The sequence below is a fragment of the Grampus griseus genome (assembly GCF_964374135.1).
Source record: "Grampus griseus genome assembly, chromosome: 15".
Taxonomy (NCBI): domain Eukaryota; kingdom Metazoa; phylum Chordata; class Mammalia; order Artiodactyla; family Delphinidae; genus Grampus; species Grampus griseus.
This window is the reverse complement of record NC_139009.1, coordinates 4,365,101-4,390,443: the sequence shown is the minus strand read 5'-3', so window position 1 is coordinate 4,390,443 and position 25,343 is coordinate 4,365,101. Positions and strand designations below refer to the sequence as shown.

The 25,343-nt window shown below is 44.5% G+C and overlaps 1 protein-coding gene across 1 annotated transcript; it reads left to right on the top strand.

The window, feature by feature from the left end:
* Window positions 1-1,302: 1,302 nt before the first annotated feature.
* On the top strand, window positions 1,303-16,281 carry CMPK2 (cytidine/uridine monophosphate kinase 2; the record flags this gene model as incomplete). The annotated part of the gene is made up of 5 exons (XM_082672568.1): window positions 1,303-1,977; window positions 3,384-3,498; window positions 4,434-4,635; window positions 11,149-11,382; window positions 14,621-16,281. 5 exons carry the CDS (start codon window positions 1,303-1,305, stop codon window positions 14,736-14,738), a joined length of 1,344 nt encoding a protein of 447 aa, XP_082528694.1. The 3' UTR covers window positions 14,739-16,281.
* Window positions 16,282-25,343: the final 9,062 nt, after the last annotated feature.

Here is a 25,343-nt window from a genome sequence, read left to right as displayed (position 1 = left end):
TCCTGCAGTGTCACTAATTTCACAGTCTTCTGGTAGGGAGGAGGGTGAGTGAAAATGGAGAGGAAAACTTAAATTAAGAGCAGATATGATTGGGGGGGGGTCATGGAAAAAAGGTCAAGAAAGGCTCACGGGAGGATGCAATCCTGTCCTAAGGAACAAAAAGGACTTTGTTCTTTTCCTATTTTCTTATGTTCCACACAGGTGACAACATCTCTGCTCCCTAAATGTCCAAAAGTCAAATTGCTCACAGAGTATAAAAATGATCCTGTTCTCAAAGAGCTAAAAACATCTTAATCTCAGAATTATTCCTTGCCTATTAACCATACTTCAACCACATATCTGTAATAGTTCATGTCTATCATAAAGGGTTTTCCTTTCAGAATTAAACTTAATCCCACGCTAAATGCACATTTGATTAAATCATAACTATATGCTTTCAGTTTATCTAATGGTTTCCATCTTTGTTTCAATTCTAACTTTTGGGTCTGCTGGACAATCATCTTCAAAGATATCAGTTAATGAGTAAAAACAAAATAAAACACCCAAATAATCTTGTCCATGCTGCTTTACTATACAAAGGCAGCAATACATCTGACGCCGGCTGCTGGCTGATAAGGCGCTTCCAGGCCGTCAAGCTGCTGTCTCATTGGACCTGCGTACACGACTTTAATTTGGCGTAAGTCAACTTAGAGGTGCCAGTCTGGGGACACTTCTCAGTTTGAAAGTCAGCAAAAGGAGGGGTTAATTCCAAAAGAGGGGAAAGCGTGTGCAATGTGGGGTGAAAACGCTCCAGCGGCTCCCAGGCCTGGAGTCCGGGCGCGGGCGGGGCGCAGGGCTGGGGTCGCGAGCGGCCGCGTCTGCGAGGCCCGCAAGGCGAGCCCAGGTGAGGCGTCGGCGGTACCAGAGAGCGAGCAAGAGCCGGTGGTGGCGCAGGTGAGACACACACACACACACACACACACACACACACACACACACACTCCCAGGAATTATTCAAACGGGGCCTGGCACCCCGTGCCCGCTCCCCATCGATCGCAGCGCAGGTCCCCATCGGCGGCAGCCTGCGGCCCGGCCCCTGCGGGAATCCCCTCCCGGCGGCTGCCTGCTCCCGGCGCGACCTCGCGGCGAGGCGGAGGCGGAAGCGGAGGCCGGGGAGGGCGCCCCATCCAGGGCCCCGCCCGCTTCCCGCCACCGCCCCCGCCGCCGCCGCCGCTGCCGCTTCACTTTCGCTTTTCCCCGCGGCGCCGCCCGCCGAGTCCCGGGTTTCGATTTCGACGCGCGGGGCGGGACCGGGAGGCGCCCATGGTCTTTGGCCGCCGCCCGCGTGCCCCACTGCTGCTCGCGCGTCTCTCGGGGCTGCGGCGCGGGGCCTGCGGTCGGGCCATGGCGCCCCCGCGCTGCTTCGCGCTGGAGCTGCCCGGCTGCACCCTGGCCCATTTCGCAGTGGGCGACGAGGCCCCGGGCGCGCGCCCCGACCCCGGTGTGGCCGCGCTCCTGGGCCCCCCGGGCCGCAGCTACTCTCTGAGCGTGCCGGTGGCCGGGAGCGCGGGCTGCGCGGCCCGGGTGCGCGCGGCCCGGCTGCACCAGCGCTTGCTGCACCAGCTGCGGCGCGGCCCCTTCCGGCGGTGCCAGCTGCGCCGCCTGCTGTGCTACCGCCCGGGCGGCGGGGCGGGGGGCCTGCAGCACGGCTTCCTTCTCCGCGACCCCCGCGACAGCCCCGACACCCGGAGCGCGCTGCTGGCACTGCTGGATGCCTGCCCGGAGGCTCCGCGCCCGCGCCTGGCCGAGTTCTCCGGCGACCCGCTCTGCCGGCTGTGGCAGCTCCCGTGGGAACGGCGGGACGGCCTGGGGTGGCGGCAGGTGGGCCGCGAGCTTGTCGTGCCCGTGCCGGAGCCCGCGCTGCACCCGGTGGTGCTGGACCTGCCTAGCTCCGGGGTCTTCCCCCGCCGGGAGGCCGCCCGCGCCGTTCTGGAGACGGTAAGAGTTGGATCTCTTCCCAGCGCTCAGGGTGGATCCCCCAGGCCAGGGAAGTGGACACCGTGCGCTCTCCGCGGGGCTGGCCTGTCCAGACCTCCCTTTGCCAGGGAGTTGCTTTACTCCCGAGCGCAAATCTGGTGGTTAAGGTCGCCGGTGGGCCAGCCTCTGTTTAGACACCGTGGCTCTTTCCAGATTCTTGCTCGCCAGGGACCCCCAACCCCATGGGGGAAACTGACATCCCAACAGGAGCGGTGCGGCTCCCGCGCTGGCGGTGCCCGAGGTGGGGGAGTTGTGCCGCTGGGTACGGGGGAAAGCAATGCCATCTTGGAAGTGAGGACCCTGTTCCGGGAGGGAGGTCGGGGTGTAGAGAAAGGGCGTGAGCTTTGGGGTTTTAAGAAACTTAGATTAAGCGGTGCCTGCTTGCTTACTGGCTGCCACCCAGACACTCGGCTACTCCGTGTTGCTTTGTGCCTTTTCATCTGTAAAATACCTGCCTTGCAGTGTTAGGACAGGGAAGCATCTGACCCACAAGAGGTGCTCGGTGCGGGACAGCTAAGATTCTGCCTGAGCGCAGCCTGGGCAGGTCCCTAGGCTGGACTATGGGTCTTAGATACCTTGTATGAGCCTTGGGATAGTATTTCCGAGTGGTTAAGATTGCAAGACCTGGGTTCGAATCCAAACTCTGGCATGTATTACCTGTGTTACTTTCAGTAAGTTTATTAAACATTCTTCTTTGCCTTGGTTTCCCTGATCCGTAGATGGGGTTAATAACGGTAGCACACTCACAGGGTTCTCTTCAACAGGGGCCAAGTTAATACTGTGAAAGCACTTAGACTGTTGCCTGGCTCAGAGTAAGCACGTAAGAAGAAAATACATGTCTGGGCCTCTCTGTAGAGGTGCTGTGAGTACACGTGAGGTCATGCACAGTTCAAAACCTGGAATCTCCCGGAGACGCCGCCCTGCCCGCTTGGTGATTGCAGTGCTTGGCACTCTTCTGAGCCCCCAAGAGCTTAGCAAAGGACGGGATGCTGATTGCTTTCTTTGGAGCCTACACTGTGGCTGATTTCCCACATTTGTGACACACAGGGCCCACGGTTCCACTGTCGCTACGTGACACTGCTTTGCAATTATACATCTTTTCTGCCCTTCCTCCTCTGGGGGAAGCTGGTCAATGAGAGTTGCAGGCTGGGTGGTCCCGACAGTTACGGCCTTTTTGAGCCTCAGCTACGCGGGACAAAATAAAGCAAGGCAGCCCTTGCTCAGGTTCAAAATACTTCACATTTTGGCGTGGTGCCAAACATAGCTCATGCCTTATTAGCATTGTGCTGTCTTCTTCTCAGCAATTAGACATGGCTTCTGCCAGGGCCCCGTTGCTTTGCTGCTGATGCACGGACATTCTTTTACAGTGTACATCCTTCATTCCTGAAGCCCGGGCTGTGCTGGACCTGGTTGACCAGTGCCCAGAGCAGGTCCAGAAGGGAAAGTTCCCCGTTATTGTCATTGAAGGCCTGGATGCCACAGGTAAGAGAATATTACCTTCTAGTTACAGGCAATGAGTTGTAGGAATAGACAATTCTTGACACACAAAACTTTATACAGGGTTCAATTCATAAGCCTCCTGTGAGCCTCTGTCGTGTGCCAGGCATGGAGCAAGGCTGGCCTGGGACACAAAGATGGATAACTTCCGTTATCCATCCCCGTAAGGTGGGGGGAGCCTCAGGTGCTCCGGTGAACATGGGAGGGCACTGGGTACAGCCTCGGTGTGGGAGGTGAGGGGCGGTCACGGTCCGGGAGACCTTGGAAGGATGGATCCTGGACTGGGCTTTCAGTAGGACAAGAATTGGTCGGGTGAGGAAGGCGGGAGAGAGCCTCCAGACAGAAGGAACAGCAGGGTGAAGCTGGGGACCCGAACCGGCCTGGTGTGTCCAGGAACTGCAGGCAGTTCAGAGGCCCCTGTGGAAACAAAGTGTGGAAGAGCTAGGGAGTGGAGGGCAGAAGCCTTTGGAGCTGCCAGATAGGCATCAGAATACAGTGGTCGTGCCCACACTTAGTCCAACACACGACAGCAGGAAAAGGGTGGCTCCAAGGGCCACAGGGAATACCCAAGGACAGGGTGGATCTGGGAGAACCACAGGGTCACGGGGTTCCCTGTGAGTCTCCTTCCTGAGTCAGGTGAGGTGTGGTGGGAGGAGTGAGTTCCTGGAAGCTGATAGCAGAGTTTATCATTAGTTTGTAAACGGGATGACCATTTGTTTTTTACTTTCAAGCATTCTCACACCAAACAGGAATCCTGAATTCCCAAGGATTGGCAACTTTTTGTAAAGAATTGTATTATTTAATCAACTCCTTCTGGTAACAGGGGGAAAGAATGTCTTTGCTCTGACATCAATGTTCACTTTTGGGAGTGATACCGTGGCTGTGGTTAAGATGTGCTGCATTTTGTATCCGACCTGCAGGTAAAACCACTGTGACCCAGTCAGTTTCAGATTCACTCAAGGCTGTTCTCTTGAAGTCACCACCCTCTTGCATCAGCCAGTGGAGGAAAATCTTTGATGATGAACCAACTATCATTAGAAGAGCTTTTTACTCTTTGGGCAATTATATCGTGGCTTCTGAAATAGCTAAAGAATCTGCCAAATCGCCTGTGATTGTAGACAGGTGGGTATGAAGACGCGTTGAATTCGGCATTTTCCTCCTAACATATGAGTAGTGTGTGTGTGTGTGTGTGTGTGTGTGTGTGTACATATACATGCAAGTACACAATAGTGTTTAAGACAAAGTGTATTATGATAATAACAGGAATGATGTCTATGATTTCTTAATCACTTACACCACTGGCTGGCATTTTGCTAAAGACATTATACATACTATACTAACATCTGGAACGACTACTACATAGATACTAAAATTACTGGTGAGAAGCACAGGTCTTAGAAAAGTTAAGTAACTTGCCAAAGTGACAGAGCTAGAAACAGCATATGGGGGATATTAACAAAAGTCTCTGCTTCACAAATCAAGCTTTCTGTGGTTCATTTGTTTATTGGCTTATTCAACAAACATATATTGGGCATCTACCATTTGCCAAAGACAGTTCTCAGTTTAGAGGATTCGGTGGTAAAGGAGCTAGGCAGTGCCCTGCTTTCATGGAGCAAACATTCTGTTGAAGGAGAAGGTAATGATCAAGCATATAGATACATAAGGTAATATCAGAGAGTGATAAATACTATAAAGAGGAGAGATCAAGGTCGTGTGGTGGAGGATGGCTAACCCCCCACTAGATGTGACTTAGGAAGGCCTGCCTGAGGGGGTACCAGTGGTCTGAGCTCTGAATGACCAAAGAGAGACACACCTGAAAATCCTGGAGTAAAAGCTTTGTGGGAGAGGGTTCAGCAAAAGCAAAGTGTAGAGACGGGAAGACACGAACACATTCCAGGTCTAGAAACAGGCCATCGTGAGGAAAACACGTGGACGAGGGGCTGCTTTCTGGATGGATAAAAAGACAGAGACAGGTCAGCAGGGTCTGTAGCTGTGATAAAAGAGTGTGGATTTTATTCTGAGTGCAGAGGGGGGCCTTTGGGAGGTTTCGTATAATGGAGTGACAGAAGCTGAGTTGTATTTTGAAATTTCATATATAAGAAGTAGCTTAAAAGTGCTACAAAAATGGACAAAGGGAACGGCAGGCAAGTCCTACTAGGAATGGAAATTCAAACGACGATGAGAGCCCGTTTTACTCTCATCAGGTTGGTGAGAACTCATTAGAAAAGTCTGATAGCCCAGAGTTGGAGATGATGTGGATTGATAGAAACTCACATGGTGCTGGTGGGAGTGGGCACCTGTAGGGTGTCTTGGGGAGCAATTTGAGAAGATTGCTTCCACTTCCTGAAGAAATACAGTTTGTTTCAGCTTTGTTCATAATATTAAAAAACTTGAAAAACCAAAGGCATCAGCAGAAGAAAGGGTAAATTAATACTGGCATATATTTATGAAATGGAGCACCGAACAGCCATATGCTCTCATAGGATGCATCAATGTGCCTAAGTTACAAAACTATAATTTCAAATGAAAGAAATCAACTTGCAGAAAGATATTCAGTAGAACACATGCAAAAGAATATAAAACATAATACCAAAAAAGGGATGGAAGGATGTTGAACACCAAATTTAGGAGAGTGCTGTCCCCTGGGAAAGAGAGAGAAATGCAGTTGGTGGGGAGTACCAAAGGGCTTCAGTTGCAGCTGGATTCGTCCTTAACATGACTCCAGTGTACATCTTGTTCTTGCTGCAATTTGACTTATTTTTGGAAAGATGAGCAGTTGCACTGAAGCCTGACAAGTGTTCAGGGAAGAGCACTAATTATAAATGGAAATCTCAAGGAATTTTAAAAAGTGAACATGTTCAAGTACATCCTGCACCCAGGTCGTGACTTAGAACCTTACTCCACCCTGTAAGTTCCTTCCCTCCCAGTCACGACCCATCCTCCCGCCCGTGGGAACCATGACCCTGACTCCGTCACCGTCACCGAAGGTTAGTTCTGCGTGTTCTTGAACTGTCTCTACAAGCAGCTAGACATTGACTGCTGTTTGCATCTGCCTTCCTTCACGCCACCTGTGAGAATCGTCCCTGTTGCCGTGACCATTCTTTTACACAACTTTGGTGCCCACGTGTGTTACCAAACCAGGTTCGACGTTCCCCAAGCCAAACACTGAGACTCTTGTTTGCAGCAGAGAAAGGGTTCATTCATAAGGCCGCCAAGCAAGGGGACGGCAGAGCACATCTCAAATCTGCCTTCCCCAAAGCAAGGGGCTTGATATTTATGGGACGAAGAAGCAGAGTGGTCTGAGGCGTGGGAAGCCTGGGGAAAGGTGACTGGACCTAAGAAAAAGTGTGTGGTGGTGAGTGGTGGTGGGGAAGATGAAAACCGTACAAAGTAGTTAGAAGGCCTTTGCTGTCGTCTAAGCTATAATGCCAGTGGGTACTCTTAACTTTGGGGATGGCAAGATAGTGATTTCAAAGTTGGCAAGTTACAAGGAATCCTAGACAAGGGTAAGGCATTGCTTTCCTTTGTGGGACTTCTTTACCTGTGGGATCCACCCTATTGTTAAAGTCCTTGGATTTACCATATTGAGATATATATATATATATATATATATATATGTAGTTAGTTAGTTAGTCTTTCTTTATTTCAAGGAGATAGACTAGGCTTTTCCTAATAAAGTGTGACTTCATAAGGCACATTACTTCCTAGGATATCCAAAAATCCTGGAGCAGCACGGGTTTCTGCATGTAGGTAGACACTTATTCTCTGCATCCTAATCTGTTCAAAGATGGTATTCTTTATCCCTTCCCTGCTGGCCAGAATTTGAAAAAAGAATAGATATATGTATAACTGAATCACCATGCTGTACACTTGAAACTAACACAACGTTATTCATCAGCTATACTCCAATACAAAATAAAAATTAGAAGACTTGTGGTGAATATCCAATGAGTTGATGAAGGTGGACATGCTTTGAAAACAGCACATTGCTATAAAAATATAAAGCGTTATTTTATAAGTGATGTATAATGTGTCAACAAATTGCATTTTATTTGAGCTAATGTGGTTTCCCTGATGGCAGCAATGGAGAATACTAAATAATGAGTCTGAAATTGATGGCCAGAGGGTATGATTATTTAAAATGAGCAGCAGTGTTGTCAGTGAGAGAACTCTGGCTTTGCAGAACAGGGCTCCCATTCTTCCCTGATTTTTCTTCTTTATGTCTGTGAATTGTGTGCAATTTTGTTTCTTTAAAGAGATAATGCTAGATCACCTTGTCAGATGAGAAGAAAAGAGCAGTTATTTGTTGTCTGGATGGGTTTTGTTCATGTTTAAAGATTTTAAGGAAATCCATTTTAGACAACACCATCATCTAGCTGAAAAAAGAAGGGAGATGGAGTAATTTTTGATGGTGACTGCAGTTAAGGTTGGCAACTTAATCACCCTCATTACCTTTAAAAAATCTATTCTTGCTGATGGTTTTTCTACAGTAAAGAAGGCTTTTTACATTTAGATGATATCAGCCTCTGTATTCATAGCTAAGTATTTAATTCAGTGAACACGGAGCATGTGCAAAATGCAGTGCAAATTGTAGTTTTGTTGCCAAGAAGAAGAAAACCTGGACCTGCTTGGGTTTATTCGGCTTGGGAGACAAGATCTATCTGGTGGAGAAGGTGAAAATACAAGTTTGTGAGTGATTAAAAGTCTGGTAAGTGAAACATAGGAATGGCCCCAGGCAGAATTCAAGGTGCTAGCAGCTACACTGGCCACGCTTTTAGAGGTGGAAAAGGGCTTTGAAGAATGAATGACATTAGAATTGATCAGCCCCCAAATTAATTTTTTACCTTTGTTCTTTTCAGTATTCTCTGTATTGTATTATCATAATTTGAAATCTTACAGTTTTAGTGTCCAATAAGAATTAAATATTGCCTTATAATGACAGTGTGATACATTTCTTTTTTGAATTTTATTTTATTTATCTTTTTATACAGCAGGTTCTTATTAGTTATTCATTTTATACATATTAGTGTATATATGTCAATCCCAATCTCCCAATTCAAGTGTGATACATTTTTAAAAAGCACTTGACTATTTTTGTAAAAACTATGGGAGGAAAACAAAGCTCTCATGATTTTCATTTTCCAGAAGAGGAAATTGAGACTTAACCAATGTACACAAAGCAAGTAGGTGGCAGAGAGTAAAACAATACCCAGCTTGGATAACACTCTGCATTTATTTTTTAGATAAAGGACCAGTATGTCCTTTTCACTGTGAAAAGCAGTTCAAATCTAAAGTGATTAAGAATTTAGGATTTTAAAACAGTACAGGCAGTAAATGGAAAATACAGACAAGGATGGGGTCTTGGGTGCCTCTCGACATTGGGATGTTTATAGTTGTTTCATAAATGTTTTTGTAGGTGTTAGTCCTTTGATACTGGATTTGGAGTTTTGCATTTCGTCACTTAAAATTGGAATATGACATGAACAGGGCAAGAGTATAATAAACTATGCCAATCAATAAAATAATTCTAATTCATTTACTCCTACATCCAAAAAACATTGTTACTTGCATACCTATTGTGTGCCAGATGCTGGTGTCAGATTTTGGAATACAGAGATGACTAAAAAATGAATTCTAATGGAGGAGATGAAAGAGGGAAACTTGTACACAACTGGCTCTAATTTAGAATAAGTCCTTCAGTGGAGCTGAGTATGAAGGACATTGAGAGCCCAGAGGAGGAAACAGTGAATTCTGCTGGGGGCTCCCTCTGCATGACCTGTCGAAGGAAGAAGAGGCACTTTGCTGCCTGAGACCCTCATTCCAGCCGGAGGAAAAGTGTGAAGACAGACCCCCATGGAAGAGCGTGCCTGGGTCCACACTGGGAAGAGGCTTGTGTCTTAGATGGAGGCTGAATGTTTTCTGGCAGGTGGTAGAAAGCCATTGGGCTTTTTTTTTTTTTTTTTTTTTTTTTTGCGGTGTGCGGATCTCTCACTGTTGTGGCCCCTCCCGTTGCGGAGCACAGGCTCCGGACGCGCAGGCTCTGTGGCCATGGTTCACGAGCCCAGCCGCTCCACAGCATGTGGGATCTTCCCGGACCGGGGCACGAACCCGTGTCCTCTGCATTGGCAGGCGGACTCTCAACCACTGCGCCACCAGCGAAGCCCCATTGGGCTTTTTGAAAGAGCGGGCTGATTTGATTTTCCTTGATGGTTGTGATTTTCCTCTCTTCAAAGCATTTTTTAAGATCAGCCGGTCAAGAGTGACGGCTGTCACTCAGGGAGGACATTCAGAGTTTCAGAGATTTTATCTGGGTTTATTTCTCTTTCTGATCCATACAGTTGCAGTTGGATGACTGGAGAGCTGGGAAAGACAAAGGCCTCCTATCCAGGGTTCCTAGAATGCAGATTTCATCAGCAAGTCCAATTTTTTTATTTTTCATTTATTTATTTTAAAAATTGAAGTCAATTTACAAGGTTGTGTTAATTTTTGCCATACAGCAAAGTGATGCAGTTATACATATATATATATTTACATTCTTTTTTTATATTCTTTTCCATGATGGTTTATCACAGGATATTGAATATAATTCCCTTGCTCTACAGTAGAATCTTGTCGTTTATCCACCCTATATATAATAGTTTGCATCTGCTAATCCCAAACTCCCACTCCATCCCTCCCCAACTCCACCCCCTTGGCAACCACTAGTCAGTTCTCTGTGTCTTTGAGTCTGTTTCTGTTTCATAGACAGGTTCATTTGTGTCATATTTTAGATTCCACGTATAAGTGATATCATATGGTATTTGTCTTTCTGACTTACTTCACTTAGTATGATAATCTCTAGTTGCATCCATGTAGCTGCAAATGGCATTATTTCATTCTTTTTTATGGCTGAGTAGTATTCCATTGTATATATGTACCACATCTTCTTTATCCATTCCTCTGTTGTTGGATGTTTAGGTTGTTTCCATTTCTTGTCAGCAAGTTCAGTTTTTGTGTGTGTGTGTGTGTGTGTGTGTGTTACGCAGGCCTCTCACTGTTGTGGCCTCTCCCGTCGCGGAGCACAGGCTCCGGACGCGCAGGCTCAGCAGCCATGGCTCACGGGCCCAGCTGCTCCGTGGCATGTGGGATCTTCCCGGACCGGGGCACGAACCAGTGTCCCCTGCATCAGCAGGCGGACTCTCAACCACTGCACCACCAGGGAAGCCCAGCAAGTTCAGTTTTAAAACATTGTAGGAACTGAATGGGCCTGCAGATTTTTGTTTGGCCAAGATACAGCATTAAATACCAGTGGACTACCGAACAAATCTGCCATCCCATGCCAACCTGCCATCACAAAAGAAAGCATCCTGCAAGGCCAAGGCAACAGAGTAGTCTCACAATACATGCAGTTTTAACTGAGTAAATGGAGCTCTGGGTGGTGTGCACTGGATTCTTATTGTGGTTGTTGATTTTAACTTATTTTTACATTTTATAAATACTTTAAAAAATAAGATTATTTTTACCTCTTTAATGTGTACAGTACTAGGACAAGTTCAGCAGAGCCATCTCTGGTTTCAACGTCCTCAGCAGCTGGTTTTCAGGTGCTCCCTTGACTTCCTCTGCGGACGGGGAACTCACTACCGCTTTCCTTCTCAGGTACTGGCACAGCACGGCCACCTACGCCATAGCCACTGAGGTAAGTGGGGGTCTCCAGCACCTGCCTCCTGCCCATCACCCTATATACCAGTGGCCCAGGGACCTGCTCAAGCCCGACCTGGTCCTGTTGCTCACCGTGAGTCCCGAGGAGAGGATGCAGAGGATCGAGGGCCGGGGCATGGAGAGGACCAAGGAGGAGGCTGAACTGGAGGCCAACAGCATATTTCGTCAAAAGTAGGTATCCCGATGCCGTGTGAGGGGCAGGGGTCCCTGGCTGTGGCGACGATCCAGAAACTGCACTGACTCTGGCAAAGTGGAGGACATGACACGGTTCCCATTTTCCAAACCTGAGAGGCAGTATCCTCCAAGTTAGATTCACTCCTTTCAATGGGATTGTTCCATGGGGCCACTGCGTGGTGGCTTTATAGCCACAGGATATCTGACTGGGTATCAGACCTCCTTCCTAGTCTTTCTAGTCCTGGCTGTGCCAGCACCAGCGTGAACCTGAGTGAGACAACACGCTTTTCTGGGTCATCGTAACAGAATGGTCACAAGCACTGTCTGACGGCCTCACAGTGACTTTTACCCATTAGGGGCTCACTGTGTGTCAGGCATTTTACTTCTGATGCTCTGTAACCCTTGCAAGGGCAATGTTAGCTGTACTTCACAGTTTATAAAACTGAGGCTCAAAGATTAAGTGATTTGTCTATAACTTGCGTATCTACTGAGTAGTAGAACTGGGTTTAAATTCAAGACCTTTCTGATTTTAAGGCAGTGCTTTCATTTTCATTAGAAAGCTATGAATACAATAGCAGGAGTGTCCGGACCATCTTACTGCTTCACCGCTGACTAAATTACTTCTGTAGGACTGGTTTGAAAAGCCAAAACAGAATTGTTTATATAAGTAAACACTGATAGCACTGTTATCCTAACTTAATGCTGTTATAACATAAATAATTAACCACTCAGCTGTGTGCAGAGAAACCATGTCAAAGGATTGACTGGTTGGTATTAATTCAGTTCAACTTCACGGCAAACTTGCAAGGAAGGCATTATTTCCGTCCTCGCTTCACAGATGAGGAAACTGAGGCACAGGTGGGAAAGAAATGTGGCATGTTCTCCTAGCTGGTAGGTGGTGAGGCAGAGCTATGGCCCCAGACCATTGTCGACTAAAAAATACTCACAGCCTAAAAGTTGAGAGTTATGTTTTATTTGGCGGGAATTTTTAGGACTTCAAGCCCGGGAGGCAGCATCTCAAGTAACCCTGAGAGAACTGCTCCGAGGAGGTGACAGGAGAGCTAGGACACATGAGAGTTTTGCAACAAAGGACAGGTAGTCTGAACGTCAGAAGATTACTGTTAACTAAAGAAAACCAGATAAGTCAAGTTAAGGAATTTAGCGTTTTTCTGTGTATGGGAAGATGGAAGAGTCTGGGGTCACTGAAATCATTCCTTTGAAAGCACCTCAGTTATCTGGGGCCAGTATCCTGTGCTTTCCCATCCTGAGTTTCCTCAGGGCTCACCAGCTCACCAGCCATGGTGGCTGCAATCGCTGATGACTGGGACATCCTTTGTTTACTGATAATGGTGGGAAATATTCCACTTCTTACCATCTACTCTGAGCACTTTTTAAAAAAAAATAATTTTTATTGGAGTATAGTTGATTTACAATGTTGTGTTAGTTTCTGCTGTACAGCAAACGGAATCAGTTATGCATAAACAGATACCCACTCTTTTTTAGATTCTGTTCCCATATAGGTCATTACAGAGCATTGAGTAGAGTTCCCTGTGCTATACAGTAGACTCTTATTTTTTTTTTTTTTTTTTTTTTTTTTTGCGGTACGCGGGCCTCTCACTGTTGTGGCCTCTCCCGTTACGGAGCACAGGCTCAGCGGCCATGGCTCACGGTCCCAGCTGCTCCGCGGCATGTGGGATCTTCGCGGACCAGGGCACGAACCCGTGTCCCCTGCATCGGCAGGCGGGCTCTCAACCACTGCGCCACCAGGGAAGCCCTTGTAGGCTCTTATTAATTATCTGTTTTATATATAGTAGTGTGTATATGTCACTCCCAATCTCCCAGTTTATCCCTCCCACCCCTTACCCACTGGTAACTATAAGTTTCTTTTCTACATCTGTGAGTCTATTTCTGTTTTGTAAGTAGGTTCATTTGTACCATTTTTTTTTTAGATTCCACATAGAAGCGATATCATATGGTATTTGTCTTTCTCTGTCTGACTTACTTCCCTCAGTGTAACAAACTCTAGGTCCATCCATGTCGCTGCAAATGGCATTATTTCGTTCTTTTATATGGCTGAGTCCGGGTGCTTGTTTTAACTGCAAAGCTCTAGAGCTTTGGTCATATAATCTGAAACCATGCACCTCAGATTGGGATTTGAACCCAAGAGGCTGGGACTCGAACCCGGCCAAAACCCACAGTCTCCAACTGAGATCACACACCTGGTTTCAGGATTTAATGAAGCTCAGGTTCTTGATGTCTCATCACAGAAAGAATTCAGTGACAGACAGAGTGATGGGTAAGAAGTGGATTTATTTAGAGAGAAACACTCCACAGTCAAACTGTGGGCCATCTCAGAAGGTGAGAAAGGCACCAGGATATGGGGTCGTCAGTTTTTATAGTGGTGGGTAATTTCATAGGCTATGAGTGGGAGGAGTATTCCAGCTATTTCAGGAGGGGGCGGGGATTCCAGGAGCTGGGCCACCACCCGCTTTTTGATCCTTATGGTAGACTTTGGAACTGTCATGGCGCCTGTGGGTGTGTCATTTAGCCTGCTGATTTGTCACAGTGAGCGTATACTGAGGTCCAGTGGAACTTGACTTGTCTGCCGTCTTGGGCCCATTTGGTTCTAATCAGTTTATGTCATGTCCTCGGGCTATGTCATTCTTTCAAAGGCTGTGCCCTGCCCACTTCCCTCCTGTTTCAAATCAGCCCCGGCTATTCTGTACACACCAAGGCTAGCTAAGACTGGAAGGAGAGGTAGAATTCTAGTGCGATTGTAGAAGACTCCTAAGTGAAAACAATGTATATGCCAAGGACCTCTGGCTTGTGTGAAATCCTTCAGGGCACAGACTCTGGAGGAAGTTGCCATTGGGCAACTTAGTTAACCTCTTTGAGCCTTTGCTCCTTTCTCTGCAAAATGGGGGTGGATGACATTGATTCTCCTCCTGAAGTTACTCTGAATATGAAATGAGAAGACCATGCAGGATGCTAATGCTTGGCAGATAAAAGGTTTTGAGTAAATGCAAGCTATTAAATATTATTATTAATTTCTCATTTATGAAACTAAATGTATCGGATGTCTCCTGTATGCAAAGCGAGTTGCCTGGGGTCGGAAGTGCGATAAACCAGATGGGGACCTGGCTTCAATCTGTCTATATTATGGTAGGAAAATAACATTTGCGTAAAGAGCCGTGTGAACAAATGGGCCAACTCTTTTCATTCTGCCTATCTCCAGGGTGGAAGTGTCCTACCAGCGGATGGAGAACCCTGGCTGCCACGTGGTTGATGCCAGCCCTTCAAGAGAAAGGGTCCTCCAGATGGTGTTAAGCGAGATCCAAAATAATTGCAATTAATTGTAGTTCCTCTGGGCCAGGAGACACATTTTACTAGATGTGATGTTGTTTGATACGTCTAAGCCCACGACTGGTTATGCAGTTTTCCCAGATTTCAGTTGCATGAGCTTGTCGTGTGGCAGAAGGTGGGACATTTCGATTTTACCTGAACCACCGTTCTCACTTCTGCCCGATGACCCATCGGGACTGAGACTGGTCACATTCCAGTGAGAGACGGTGATGGCTTTCTGCCAAGTATAACAAACGTTTTCTTGGAACAGATTTTCAACTACACCCCTACCAAATCCTTCCAAGGTTTGTCTCCCCTAGAAAGCATGAGGTGGACAGAAGCAACCGAGAAGACCTTCCAGATCAACAGAAGCTCCTCCAGCCTCTCCTGCGCCTGCACTGCCGGCTCCCGGGTGAGATCTTGGGGATGTGCTCGGAGCTGGTTTCCTCCCAGTCTAGCCACACTCCGTCTTTGTGAGCTCAGCCCCGATTCTTAGAGCCAGCCACTCCCGAAGAACGTGTCTGTGTGTCCCGGCTGTCGGAAGACCCTCCCACAGACCCATCTTGTGGGTGGGCGACACTGACCAAGAAGGCATCTGACTTCTGTCTGAGGCTTACAGCCCCTGAGAGGCCAATGCTCTGAATACAAATACACCAACAGTCCTTGGATTCTATTCTGCTTGTTTACTTTCCTCTTCTTTCCTCTGAAAACATGGCTTTGGATAGAATGAGTGTCTTGCACTGAAGTAGATGCATTAAACTTAGCGAATCCAGCAACGTACTTATACTGCTGTTTATGTCTTGTTTGTCCTCAGTGTAGGGGCTGTGCTTTACTAATCAGAATTGAAGACAAGAATGCTTGTTGTGTATTTTCATCAGACAGGTTTAATTTATCTTACTGAGTAAGCACAGTGGATCCTGGAATGGGATTTCTCAGTGAATTATCTTGCACTTGAATGTCTTACGGTTACACATGAAATCAGTGTTGAGATCTGTTTGGCTAGAAAAAAAAAAAGAGCTGAGAAAAGAGGAAACTTAATAGTTACGGGGCCTTGGATGAGTCATTTAGCATCATGTAATTTGATCTAAAAAGTGATAGCGATTATTCATTTGTCTTAAGGAGTTGACTGAACCAGGTGATTACTTAAAATTCCTTCCAGTTCTAAGATAGATTGAATCTGTGAATTATTTTAGGGAAATGTGTAAAGAAGACATTCCCCCAAAATAATTAAATTTATGGCATTAACAGGTTTATCACATGGACTCTTAAATTATAAAGTTTCTATTAACTCTATCATATTATTTTTCAAAACAACTATAGGTGGTTTGTACATAATATATGTACCTATGTAAAGATGTACTTTCAGTTGAAAATATTTTTTAAAGCTGATAAATTGTGTTTGGGTTCTTTAAGATGTGATATCTAATTATGCTCTTGGTGTTATTCACTTTAAACACTTTGAAAAGTTTATGCTGGCAGCCTAGAAACACAAACATTTAATGCTTTCTTTATGTCTCTTGCCAATGAATAAACTTGCTGTGATTTTCTAACCTATGCTGTTGTCACAGTGTGTGTTGGTTTTTCCGAAGGGGCTCCCCCAATGAGGCTTTTGTACAGGCTTTTGTACAGGCTTTTGTACTTCTTTAGAAGTGAAAAGGTGTGAATTTGTGGTCAAAGTGCTTTCAGAGGAAGAGGAGGGCATTTTTGTTTTGTTTTAAACGTCATTTCAAGAAAGTGCACTTCCTTCCTCATTGCAGATATTAAAGGGATTTTCTTCCCTAATCCAATAAGAAAGAATTCTTCATACACTTGCGCTCTCTATACACTGTAATACGTATAAGATTACTGAGTATGAGAACAGACAGCGCCTCCTACCCAGAAACCGATGACAAGGCATCATTTGCTTGGCTTTGTTTCATTACCAGGTTTGTTTCTGTTCCTGTAATAGACCTTTAGTGTCCCAAATATTTATTCTTCATCTTTTCCACAGCAATAGAACTTTGAGCCTGACACGTGGCTGCCAAGAATTATGAGTACATTTCCAAGGCTGCCTTACAGCTGGAGTGGCCAAGTGACCACTTACAGGTTCTTCCTGTGAGCAGAAGGGACATCAGGAATGTCAGGGGGAGGGTGTCCCTCTCTCCTTTTAACCTGCTTGGTATTCAGCGATGGTGGTGAGGCATTTGGGGACTGAGTGATGAGGGTGACACTATGCAGATGGAGAATGGGGACGGCCTTCACTTAGGAAAAGTCAATAAGGAATGGGTATGGAAGTGTCTGGAGTTCCATCCTAGAGGGCGTGTCCACCTGGGGACACAGCTTCTGTGCACAAAGCTCAATATCCACCTTCTCCGTTTGCTTCCCCTTTCAGTGGCAGGTGTCTGGGTTTTTTGCTCATTTTGTTTGTTCCATTTTCTACAGTACAATCCCCCTTTTTGCTGACTCTTCTTTCTGTGAAATGTCTCTCTTTTCTAGAAGCAGTTGTGAAGCATCTTAAAAATGTTCAGACCCTGGTATCTTTTTGGAATATATACCGAGGAAATGATCAGTGATGCACATAGAAATGTTTTATCATATCTGCATAATGTCCTTCATAATGTGCAGACAGATACACCTTGTTTTGATGCCCTTTGCCTTACTGAGCTTCACAGTACAGTTATTTACAAATTGAAAGTTGGAGGCAACCCTGCGTTGAGCAAATCCATCGGCACCATTTTTTCCCACAGAATTTGCTCACTTTGTGTCTCTGTGTCACGTTTTGGTAATTCTCACAGTCCGTCAAACATTTTCATTATTATTATATTTGTTTTGGTGATCTGTAATCAGTGCTCTTTGAGGTGGTTATTGTCATTGTTTTGGGATGCCACAAACCACACCCACATAAGACAGTGAACTTAATCAGTAAATGTTGTGTCTGATGTGATTACTCCACTCACTGGCCTTTCCCTCATCTCTCTCCCTTTCCTTGGGCCTCCCTATTGCCTGAGACACAAAATTATTGAAATCAGGCCAATTAATAACCTTGCAGTGGCCTCTAAGTGTTCAAGTGAAAGGAAGAGTTGCATGTCTCTCACTTTAAATGAAAATTTAGAAAGGATGCAGCTTAGTGAGGAAGCCATGTCAAAAGGCCAAGATAGGTCAAAAACTAGGCCTCTTGTACCAAACAGCCAAGTTATGAATGCAAAAAAAGAGAAGTTCTTGAAGGAAATTAAAAGTGCTACTCCAGTGGATACATGAAGGAGAAGAAAGCAAAACAGCGGTCTTGCTGCTACGGAGACAGTGTGAGCGGTCTGGATGGAAGATCAAACCAGCCACAACATTCTCTTGAACCAAAGCCTAATCCAGAGGAAGGCCCTAACTCTCTTCAATTCTATGAAGGCTGAGAGAGACGAGGAAGCTGCAGAAGAACATTTTGAAGCTAGCAGAGGTTGGTTCATGAGGTTTAAGGAAAGAAGCCATGTCTGCATAACAACAAAGTGCAAAGTGAAGCAGCAAGTGCTGATGTAGAACTGCAGCAAGTTATCCAGATTTAACTAAGATAATTAATGACAGTGGCTATATGAAACAACAGCTCTTCAATGTAGATGAGACAGCCTTCTATTGAAAGAAGATGTCATCTGGGATTTTCATAGCTGGAGAGGAGAAGTCAATGCCTGGGTTCAAAACTCCAAAGGACAGGCTGACTCTTTTTAGGGGCTCATGCAGTTGGTGACTTGAAGTTGAAGCCAATATTTATTTACCACTCTGAAAATCCCAGGGCCCTTAAGAATTATGCTAAATCTATTCTGCCTGTGCTCTGTAAATGGAACAACAAAGCCTGGATGACAGATCATCTGTTTACTGAATATTTTAAGCCTACTGTTGAGATCTACTACTCAGGAAAAATCTTTCAAAATATTACTGCTGGGAATTCCCTGGCAGTCCAGTGGTTAAGACTTGGTGCTTTCACTGCTGTGGGCCCAGGTTCAGTCCCTGGTCGGGGAACTATGATCCCATAAGCCACGTGGCTTGGCCAAAAAAAATAAAATAACATAAAATAAAATAAAATTTATGCTCATTGACAGTAAATCTGGTTATCCAAAGAGCTCTGATGGAGCTGTACAATGAGATGAATGTTGTTGTCATGCCTGCTAACACAACATCCATTCTGCAGCCCATGGATCAAGGAGACTTTCAAGTCTTATTATTTATTTATTTTTTAATATCTTTATTGGAATATAATTGCTTTACAATGGTGTGTTAGTTTCTGCTTTACAACAAAGTGAATCAGTTATACATATACATCTGTCCCCATATCTCTTCCCTCTTGTGTCTCCCTCCCTCCCACCCTCCCTATCCCACCCCTCTAGGTGGTCACAAAGCACCGAGCTGATCTCCCTGTGCTATGTGGCTGCTTCCCACTAGCTATCTATTTTACATTTGGTAGTGTATAGATGTCCATGCCACTCTCTCACTTTGTCCCAGCTTACCCTTCCCCCTCCCTGTATCCTCAAGTCCATTCTCTAGTAGGTTTGCCTCTTTATTCCAGTCTTGCCCCTAGGTTCTTCATGACCACTTTTTTTTTTTTAGATCCCATATATATGTGTTAGCATATTTGTTTTTCTCTTTCTGACTTACTTCACTCTGTATGACTGACTCTAGGTCCATCGACCTGACTACAAATAACTCAATTTCGTTTCTTTTTATGGCTGAGTAATATTCCATTGTGTGTATGTGCCACATCAAAAATATGGAACGCTTCACGAATTTGCGTGTCATCCTTGCGCAGGGGCCATGCTAATCTTCTCTGTATCGTTCCAATTTTAGTATATGTGTTGCCAAAGCGAGCACAAGTCTTATTATTTAAGGAATACATTTCATAAGGCTATAGTTGCCATAGACAGTGATTTCTCTGATGGATCTGGGCAAAGTAAACTGAAAACCTTCTGGAAAGAACTCACCATTCTCGATGCCATTAAGAATTCATGAGTAACGGGAAGAGGCCAAAACACCCACATTCACAGGGGTCTGGAAGAAGTTGGTTCCAACCTGCATGGATGTCTTTGAGGGGTTTAGAACGTCAGGGAGGGAAGCATCTTAGGATGTGGTGGACACAGCAAGAGAACTAGAATTAGAAGTGGGGCCTGAGGATGGGACTGAATTTCTGCAATCTCGTGGTAAAACTTGGGTAGATGAAGAGCTACTCCTATTGGTGGGCAAAGAAAGTGGTTTTTTGAGATGGACTCTACTTCTGGTGAAGATGCTGTGAAGACTGTTGAAACTACAACAAAGGATTTAGAATATTACATGGACTTAGCTGATAAAGCAGTGACAGCGTTGGAGAGCATTGACTCCAATCTTGAAAGGAGTTCTCTTGTGGGTATAATGCTATTGAACAGAATTGCATGCTACAGAGAAATGGTTCATGAAAGGAAGAGTCAATCCATGCAGCAAACTTCATTCTTGTCTCATTTTAAGAAATTTCTGCAGCCACCCCAGCCTTCAGCAAACACCACCCTGATCAGTCAGCACACCAGCGTGGAGGTAGGACCCTCCACCAGCAAAAAATTAGACTCACTGAAGGCTCAAATGAGGGTTAACATTTTTAGCAATAAAGCTCTTTAAAATTAAGGTCTGTATATTGTTTTTTCAGATAGAATTCTATTGCACACTTAACAAACTACAACATAGTATAAACACACTTTTATATGTCCTGGGAAACCGAACAATTTATGTAACTGGCTTTATTGTGATACTCACTTATTTGAGTCTGCAATATCTCCGAGGTGTGCGTGTATGCATAATGTGTGCTTAGGTATAATATGTACTGATTAAATACATTTGGGTAAATCCTTTTAATGAAATGCTAAGCGGAATGCACCTGAGAAGGTGTAAATTATCAAAAATACTTTTCTCTCAGTGATAGCCAGTGATTTAAATTTCAGCAACAACTGAGGATATAGCTAAAACCCTTTTAACCAACACAAGTTTGGCTGATTCAGAATGGAAACTCCACATAGAGCAGAAGTATGGCTTCAGGTATGCTGGGAGACAGGGTCTTTTATGTCTTTGGTTTGTTTCACATTCAAGCTGTTCTTTTTCTTTGAATTTTGAACGCAGAGGTCAGGCACTACACTATGCCTCACATGGGCCCATATATCCACTAGCAGACTCATTTAATCTTCAGGCTTCTGTAAATGCAGCTTTGTTCATATACTTGTTTTCTTAGTATGAACAGGGAGAGCAGAAATCGATGTTGGCCTTTTTTTTTTTTCCCCCAGGAAGGTTTTTTTTTTCCTTTTCTCTCACTTTAAAAGCATAGAAATTTCATGAAACTCATTCAGCCTACAGCTGCAATCTACAACTAGGAAGAAACACTGTCCCTTTATATTGCCTATAAATAATCTGGTCTTTCTCTTGAGCAGCCTAACTGGTCCCTAGACACAAAAATATTTAGTCCTATCAGGTTTAAGCCTTAATATCATTTGATCTTTTAACAGGCCCTTTAGGTGATGCCTGCTCTTTTTTAGAGAGATCAGGATCTCAGATTTCTCAGTCTTCAAAGGCCATGCTGGCCTCTCCCCAGAATGGCATCTGCCTGGGGCCAAAAGTGTCAATTTAGGCAACCTTGGGGCTGAGCGGAGGGTGGGTCTATGGTCACATTATCCTCTCTCTAACTGGATGTGGATTGCCCCGCCCACGTAGGCAATTGAAATTTGTTTCTTGTGGCTGTTTCTGTCGAACTTGACCTCGGGTCTCCTTGGTGCTGGGATCTCTTGAGTGTCATCCTTCCATGCAGGCCCACCCACAGTCCCCCTCCAGCTCTAGTTTCATGGGCATTGGACCCACCCCCGGGGACCACATACTCTGAGGGCGTATTCAAATGTCCCGGAACAGAGAACAGTCAAGAAAGTAGATGTTAAGACCTCCTCTGCTTAATCATTCTGCCCAGTCTGGTTTAACCTGACCTTGTTCCAGGTTAGTTCAGAGGAGACGGATGCTCCCCATGTCCCCCGCACTGAGCTGTGGCTCTGTGTTAAAGCCTGGAAACAGGAAACTGGGGGACACGCACCTCACCATCTCACACTTCAGTTTTTTCCCCTTAGAAAGCAAATAGAATCTTCCATCTGCCCACTGGGTTCTGAATTTCACAACAGTGTAATTTGATGTGGGTCTGTTTTCATCCATTTTCACTGGGCCCTTGATAGGTCTGGTAACTCAAGTCGTTGAATTCTTGGAAATTTTCTTGGCTTGTTTCTTTGACGAATTCCACTCCTCACTTTTTTTCTTTTCTCTCTGTATTGTCTGCTATTCAGATGTTGGACATATTGGACTGGTTTTCCAATTTTCTTGTCTTTTCTCTCACATATTTCCTTTTTATACCTTTACTACATTTTATAATATTTTTTCAACTTTGTGTTTTCAACTTGTTTTTCAACTCTTTTACGAAGACTTTCATTTCTGCTCTCGTTTCTAAGTTCTAAAAGCATCCACTCTCTCCCATTTTTTCTTTCTTCCTTTCTTTCTCTTGTTATCTAAATATTCTTTTTTTTTTTTTTTTTTCGGTACGCGGGCCTCTCACTGTTGTGGTCTGTCCTGTTGCGGAGCACAGGCTCCAGAAGCGCAGGCTCAGCGGCCATGGCTCACAAGCCCAGCTGCTCTGCGGCATGTGGGATCTTCCCACACCAGGGCACGAACCCGTGTCCCCTGCATCGGCAGGCAGACCCCCAACCACTGCGCCACCAGGGAAGCCCTAAATATTCTTTTTAAATAATATCTTCTCTTTTTTATTGGATGCAGTGTCTTTACTTACTATTCTGAGACTTTAGTGATGGCTTTGTTTAAAGTTCCTCATGCAAAATCTCCATTTCCTCTATGGTGAATTTTTATTTATTTGTTTTTTTGGAATTTTTAAAATTAATGTTTAGTTGATATACAGTGTTTCAGGTGTACAACAAAGTGATTCAGTCATATATATGTATATGTGTGTGTGTATATATATATTCTTTTTTCAGTTTCTTTTCCACTATAGGTTATTACAGATATTGAGTATAGTTCCCTGTGCTATACAGTAGGTCCTTGTTGGTTATCTATTTTATATCTAGTAGTGTGTTTCTGTTAATCCCAAACTCCTGATTTATCCCTCCCCCCTTCCCCTTCAGTAACCATAAATTTGTCTTCAGTGTCTTTGAGTCTATTTCTGTTCTGTAAATAAGTTCGTCGTATCATTTTTTAAAGATTCCGCATATAAGTGCTATCATATGGTATTTGTCTTTCTCTGACTTACTTTCCTTAGTAATGATCATGCCTAGGAGCATCTGTGTTGCTGCAAATGACGTTACTTCATTCTTTCTTATGGCTGAGTAATATTCCGTTGTCTATACAGACCACATCTTCTTTATCCATTCATCTGTTGATGGACATTTAGGTTGCTCTGTTTGTTTTATTTGCACCTTCCAGGTAGGATGCTCCCCTCAGATTCTGGTGATGCCTGGCAGTGGCTCATGATTGGTGTGGAAGATTAGCTACACATGATTGGTGTGATCGCATTGAGTGACGCTGTCATCTTCTGAATTACTGCTGCAGACATCCAGCCGACCTCCTTAGTGACCGTCCTTTACCTTGTTCACTCTTTAGGGTGTGTAGATCTTATTACAGCTTTTACTTGGGAAAGAGGACAAACCAGGGCTCCGGTTGGATTGGCTAGCAGGCTGAATGGAGCCTGCACAGTGTTATTTGATTTTATCTTAAAGAAAAAATAACTTTTCAGCACAGTGATTTTGAGTCAATTGAATGTGAGTGCCTTTGAAGTCACAGTCTCTCCAGCTGTGTCACTCGATTCTCCAACCGGAAGAGAAACACAAGGAGGGTGAGAAGCTTCCTGTAAGGGGCTCCCTGTCCAGATGGGAGGTGGACATGCACACACACCATTGTCCACGTGCTTTCTGTGGCTGGAGGAGGTGTTTACGACAAGTCAGGGCACAATTTACTTTGCCTGGGAAGTCAAGAAAGGTTTCACAGAGATGGAATCAGAAGATACATAAAATAAGTACCTACACGTAAACTGGATTGAAATGGACATTTCTTGCCCCAAAGCCCTGTCTTTAGCCCTCCTGTCTTAGGGTTTGCTTCACTTGTCCTGTTTAGTGACTGTAATTTTCATAAGTGAACTGATTTTAACATTCTTGGGGGCATAAATTAAATACAAAATATCTAACTTGGACCCATGTATTTCATTTGCAGACCCTGGGTGGGTCTAAACCTACTTTGCAGGCTTTCATTGTTAATCTTGAATTGTTTTAAACAAGTGAAATATTTAAGACATTTGTGTGGGACAACACTGTAGCAAATTGTGTTTGTTTGATCCCGTATTAGGACTCAGTCATGCTAGCTCTTTTTCTCTGTTTTGTTTGATGAAAACAAATCAATTTCGTTTAGAGTAAGTACATGGCATTTCCACTAGAGGGAGGAGAAGTGCTAATTTTAAACATTGAGGGAGGAGCTGTTCTTTTTGCCGAGATAATCACTCCCTTCATTACACACAAACTGTGCTTGGATAAACAACGGTGGTTCCTTTCTTTTTTTTTCCTTTCATTTTTATTTAAATGTATGCTCTAATGGGAGAACAAAGGACAAACCGTGGAACATTTCTAGGTCAAAGTAGCAAGTATTGAAAAGTGGCTAATTTCTTGCTTCAAGAATTCTAAACACAGCCCTGGGGTCAGAAACATTTTCAAAAGAAGACCTTAGTGATCAGAGAACTCCATCTCTTTCTTTAATAGCTCTGGAAAATGAGGCCCAGAGACCTGCCCTGCCCAGGTTGGAGAATTTGCTAGTAGCAGATGCAAAAATAGAAATGTTGCCCAGTTCTTTTTCTTGTGCTCTTTATAATGCAATAGATTTGGTCAGCATATCTGATGCCATAAATATTATAGACACATACCTACATATATGTTTTTGTACATGTATATGTATGCATATATTTTCCTCCCTCTGATGTTTATGATTTGAGATCTGGCATTAAGAAATATTCTGGGGCTTTTATGTGTCCTTGTTTACTTGCTCTTAAAACCTCCCCACCCCAGCTCCCCTCCTTGTATTACTCTAGATGCAAAAAGCATTGCTTATGTAGGGTATGGCTAATGGATTCAGCATGGTCCAAGAGCTGGTAATTACTGACCAATCACCAAAATACCCTGGTTTAAAAAACACACTATAAACTTTCCTGTGAAGTCTCCAAAAGTTTTATTAACATGCATGACATTAGTGGCTGTACTTATTTTGCCATAATTGAGGGTGTGTCCCGTTTCTCTAGAATAATAAGGCATTTGAGGGAGTTCTCATATTTCACTTCTGCCTGAACCCGGTCTGTAAGCTCTTACAAACAATGCATTTTGTGCTCATCTTTGAGGTAGGAAAGAACATTTTCTGAGTTTTAACTGAAAAAACAACCATACGCACACACCCAAATTTTCTATTCTGAAGTTTTTAAAAAAAACAACAAAGCGAGGCCATTAACCAATGAGTGCTTTTTGAAGCCATAAAAGATTTTTCAACATTTTCTCTAGTCAGAACTTTCAAGAAGGAGTTTTCCCCTTACCCCTGAATAGTCTGACTAGCAGTTCTGGTCTATTTCT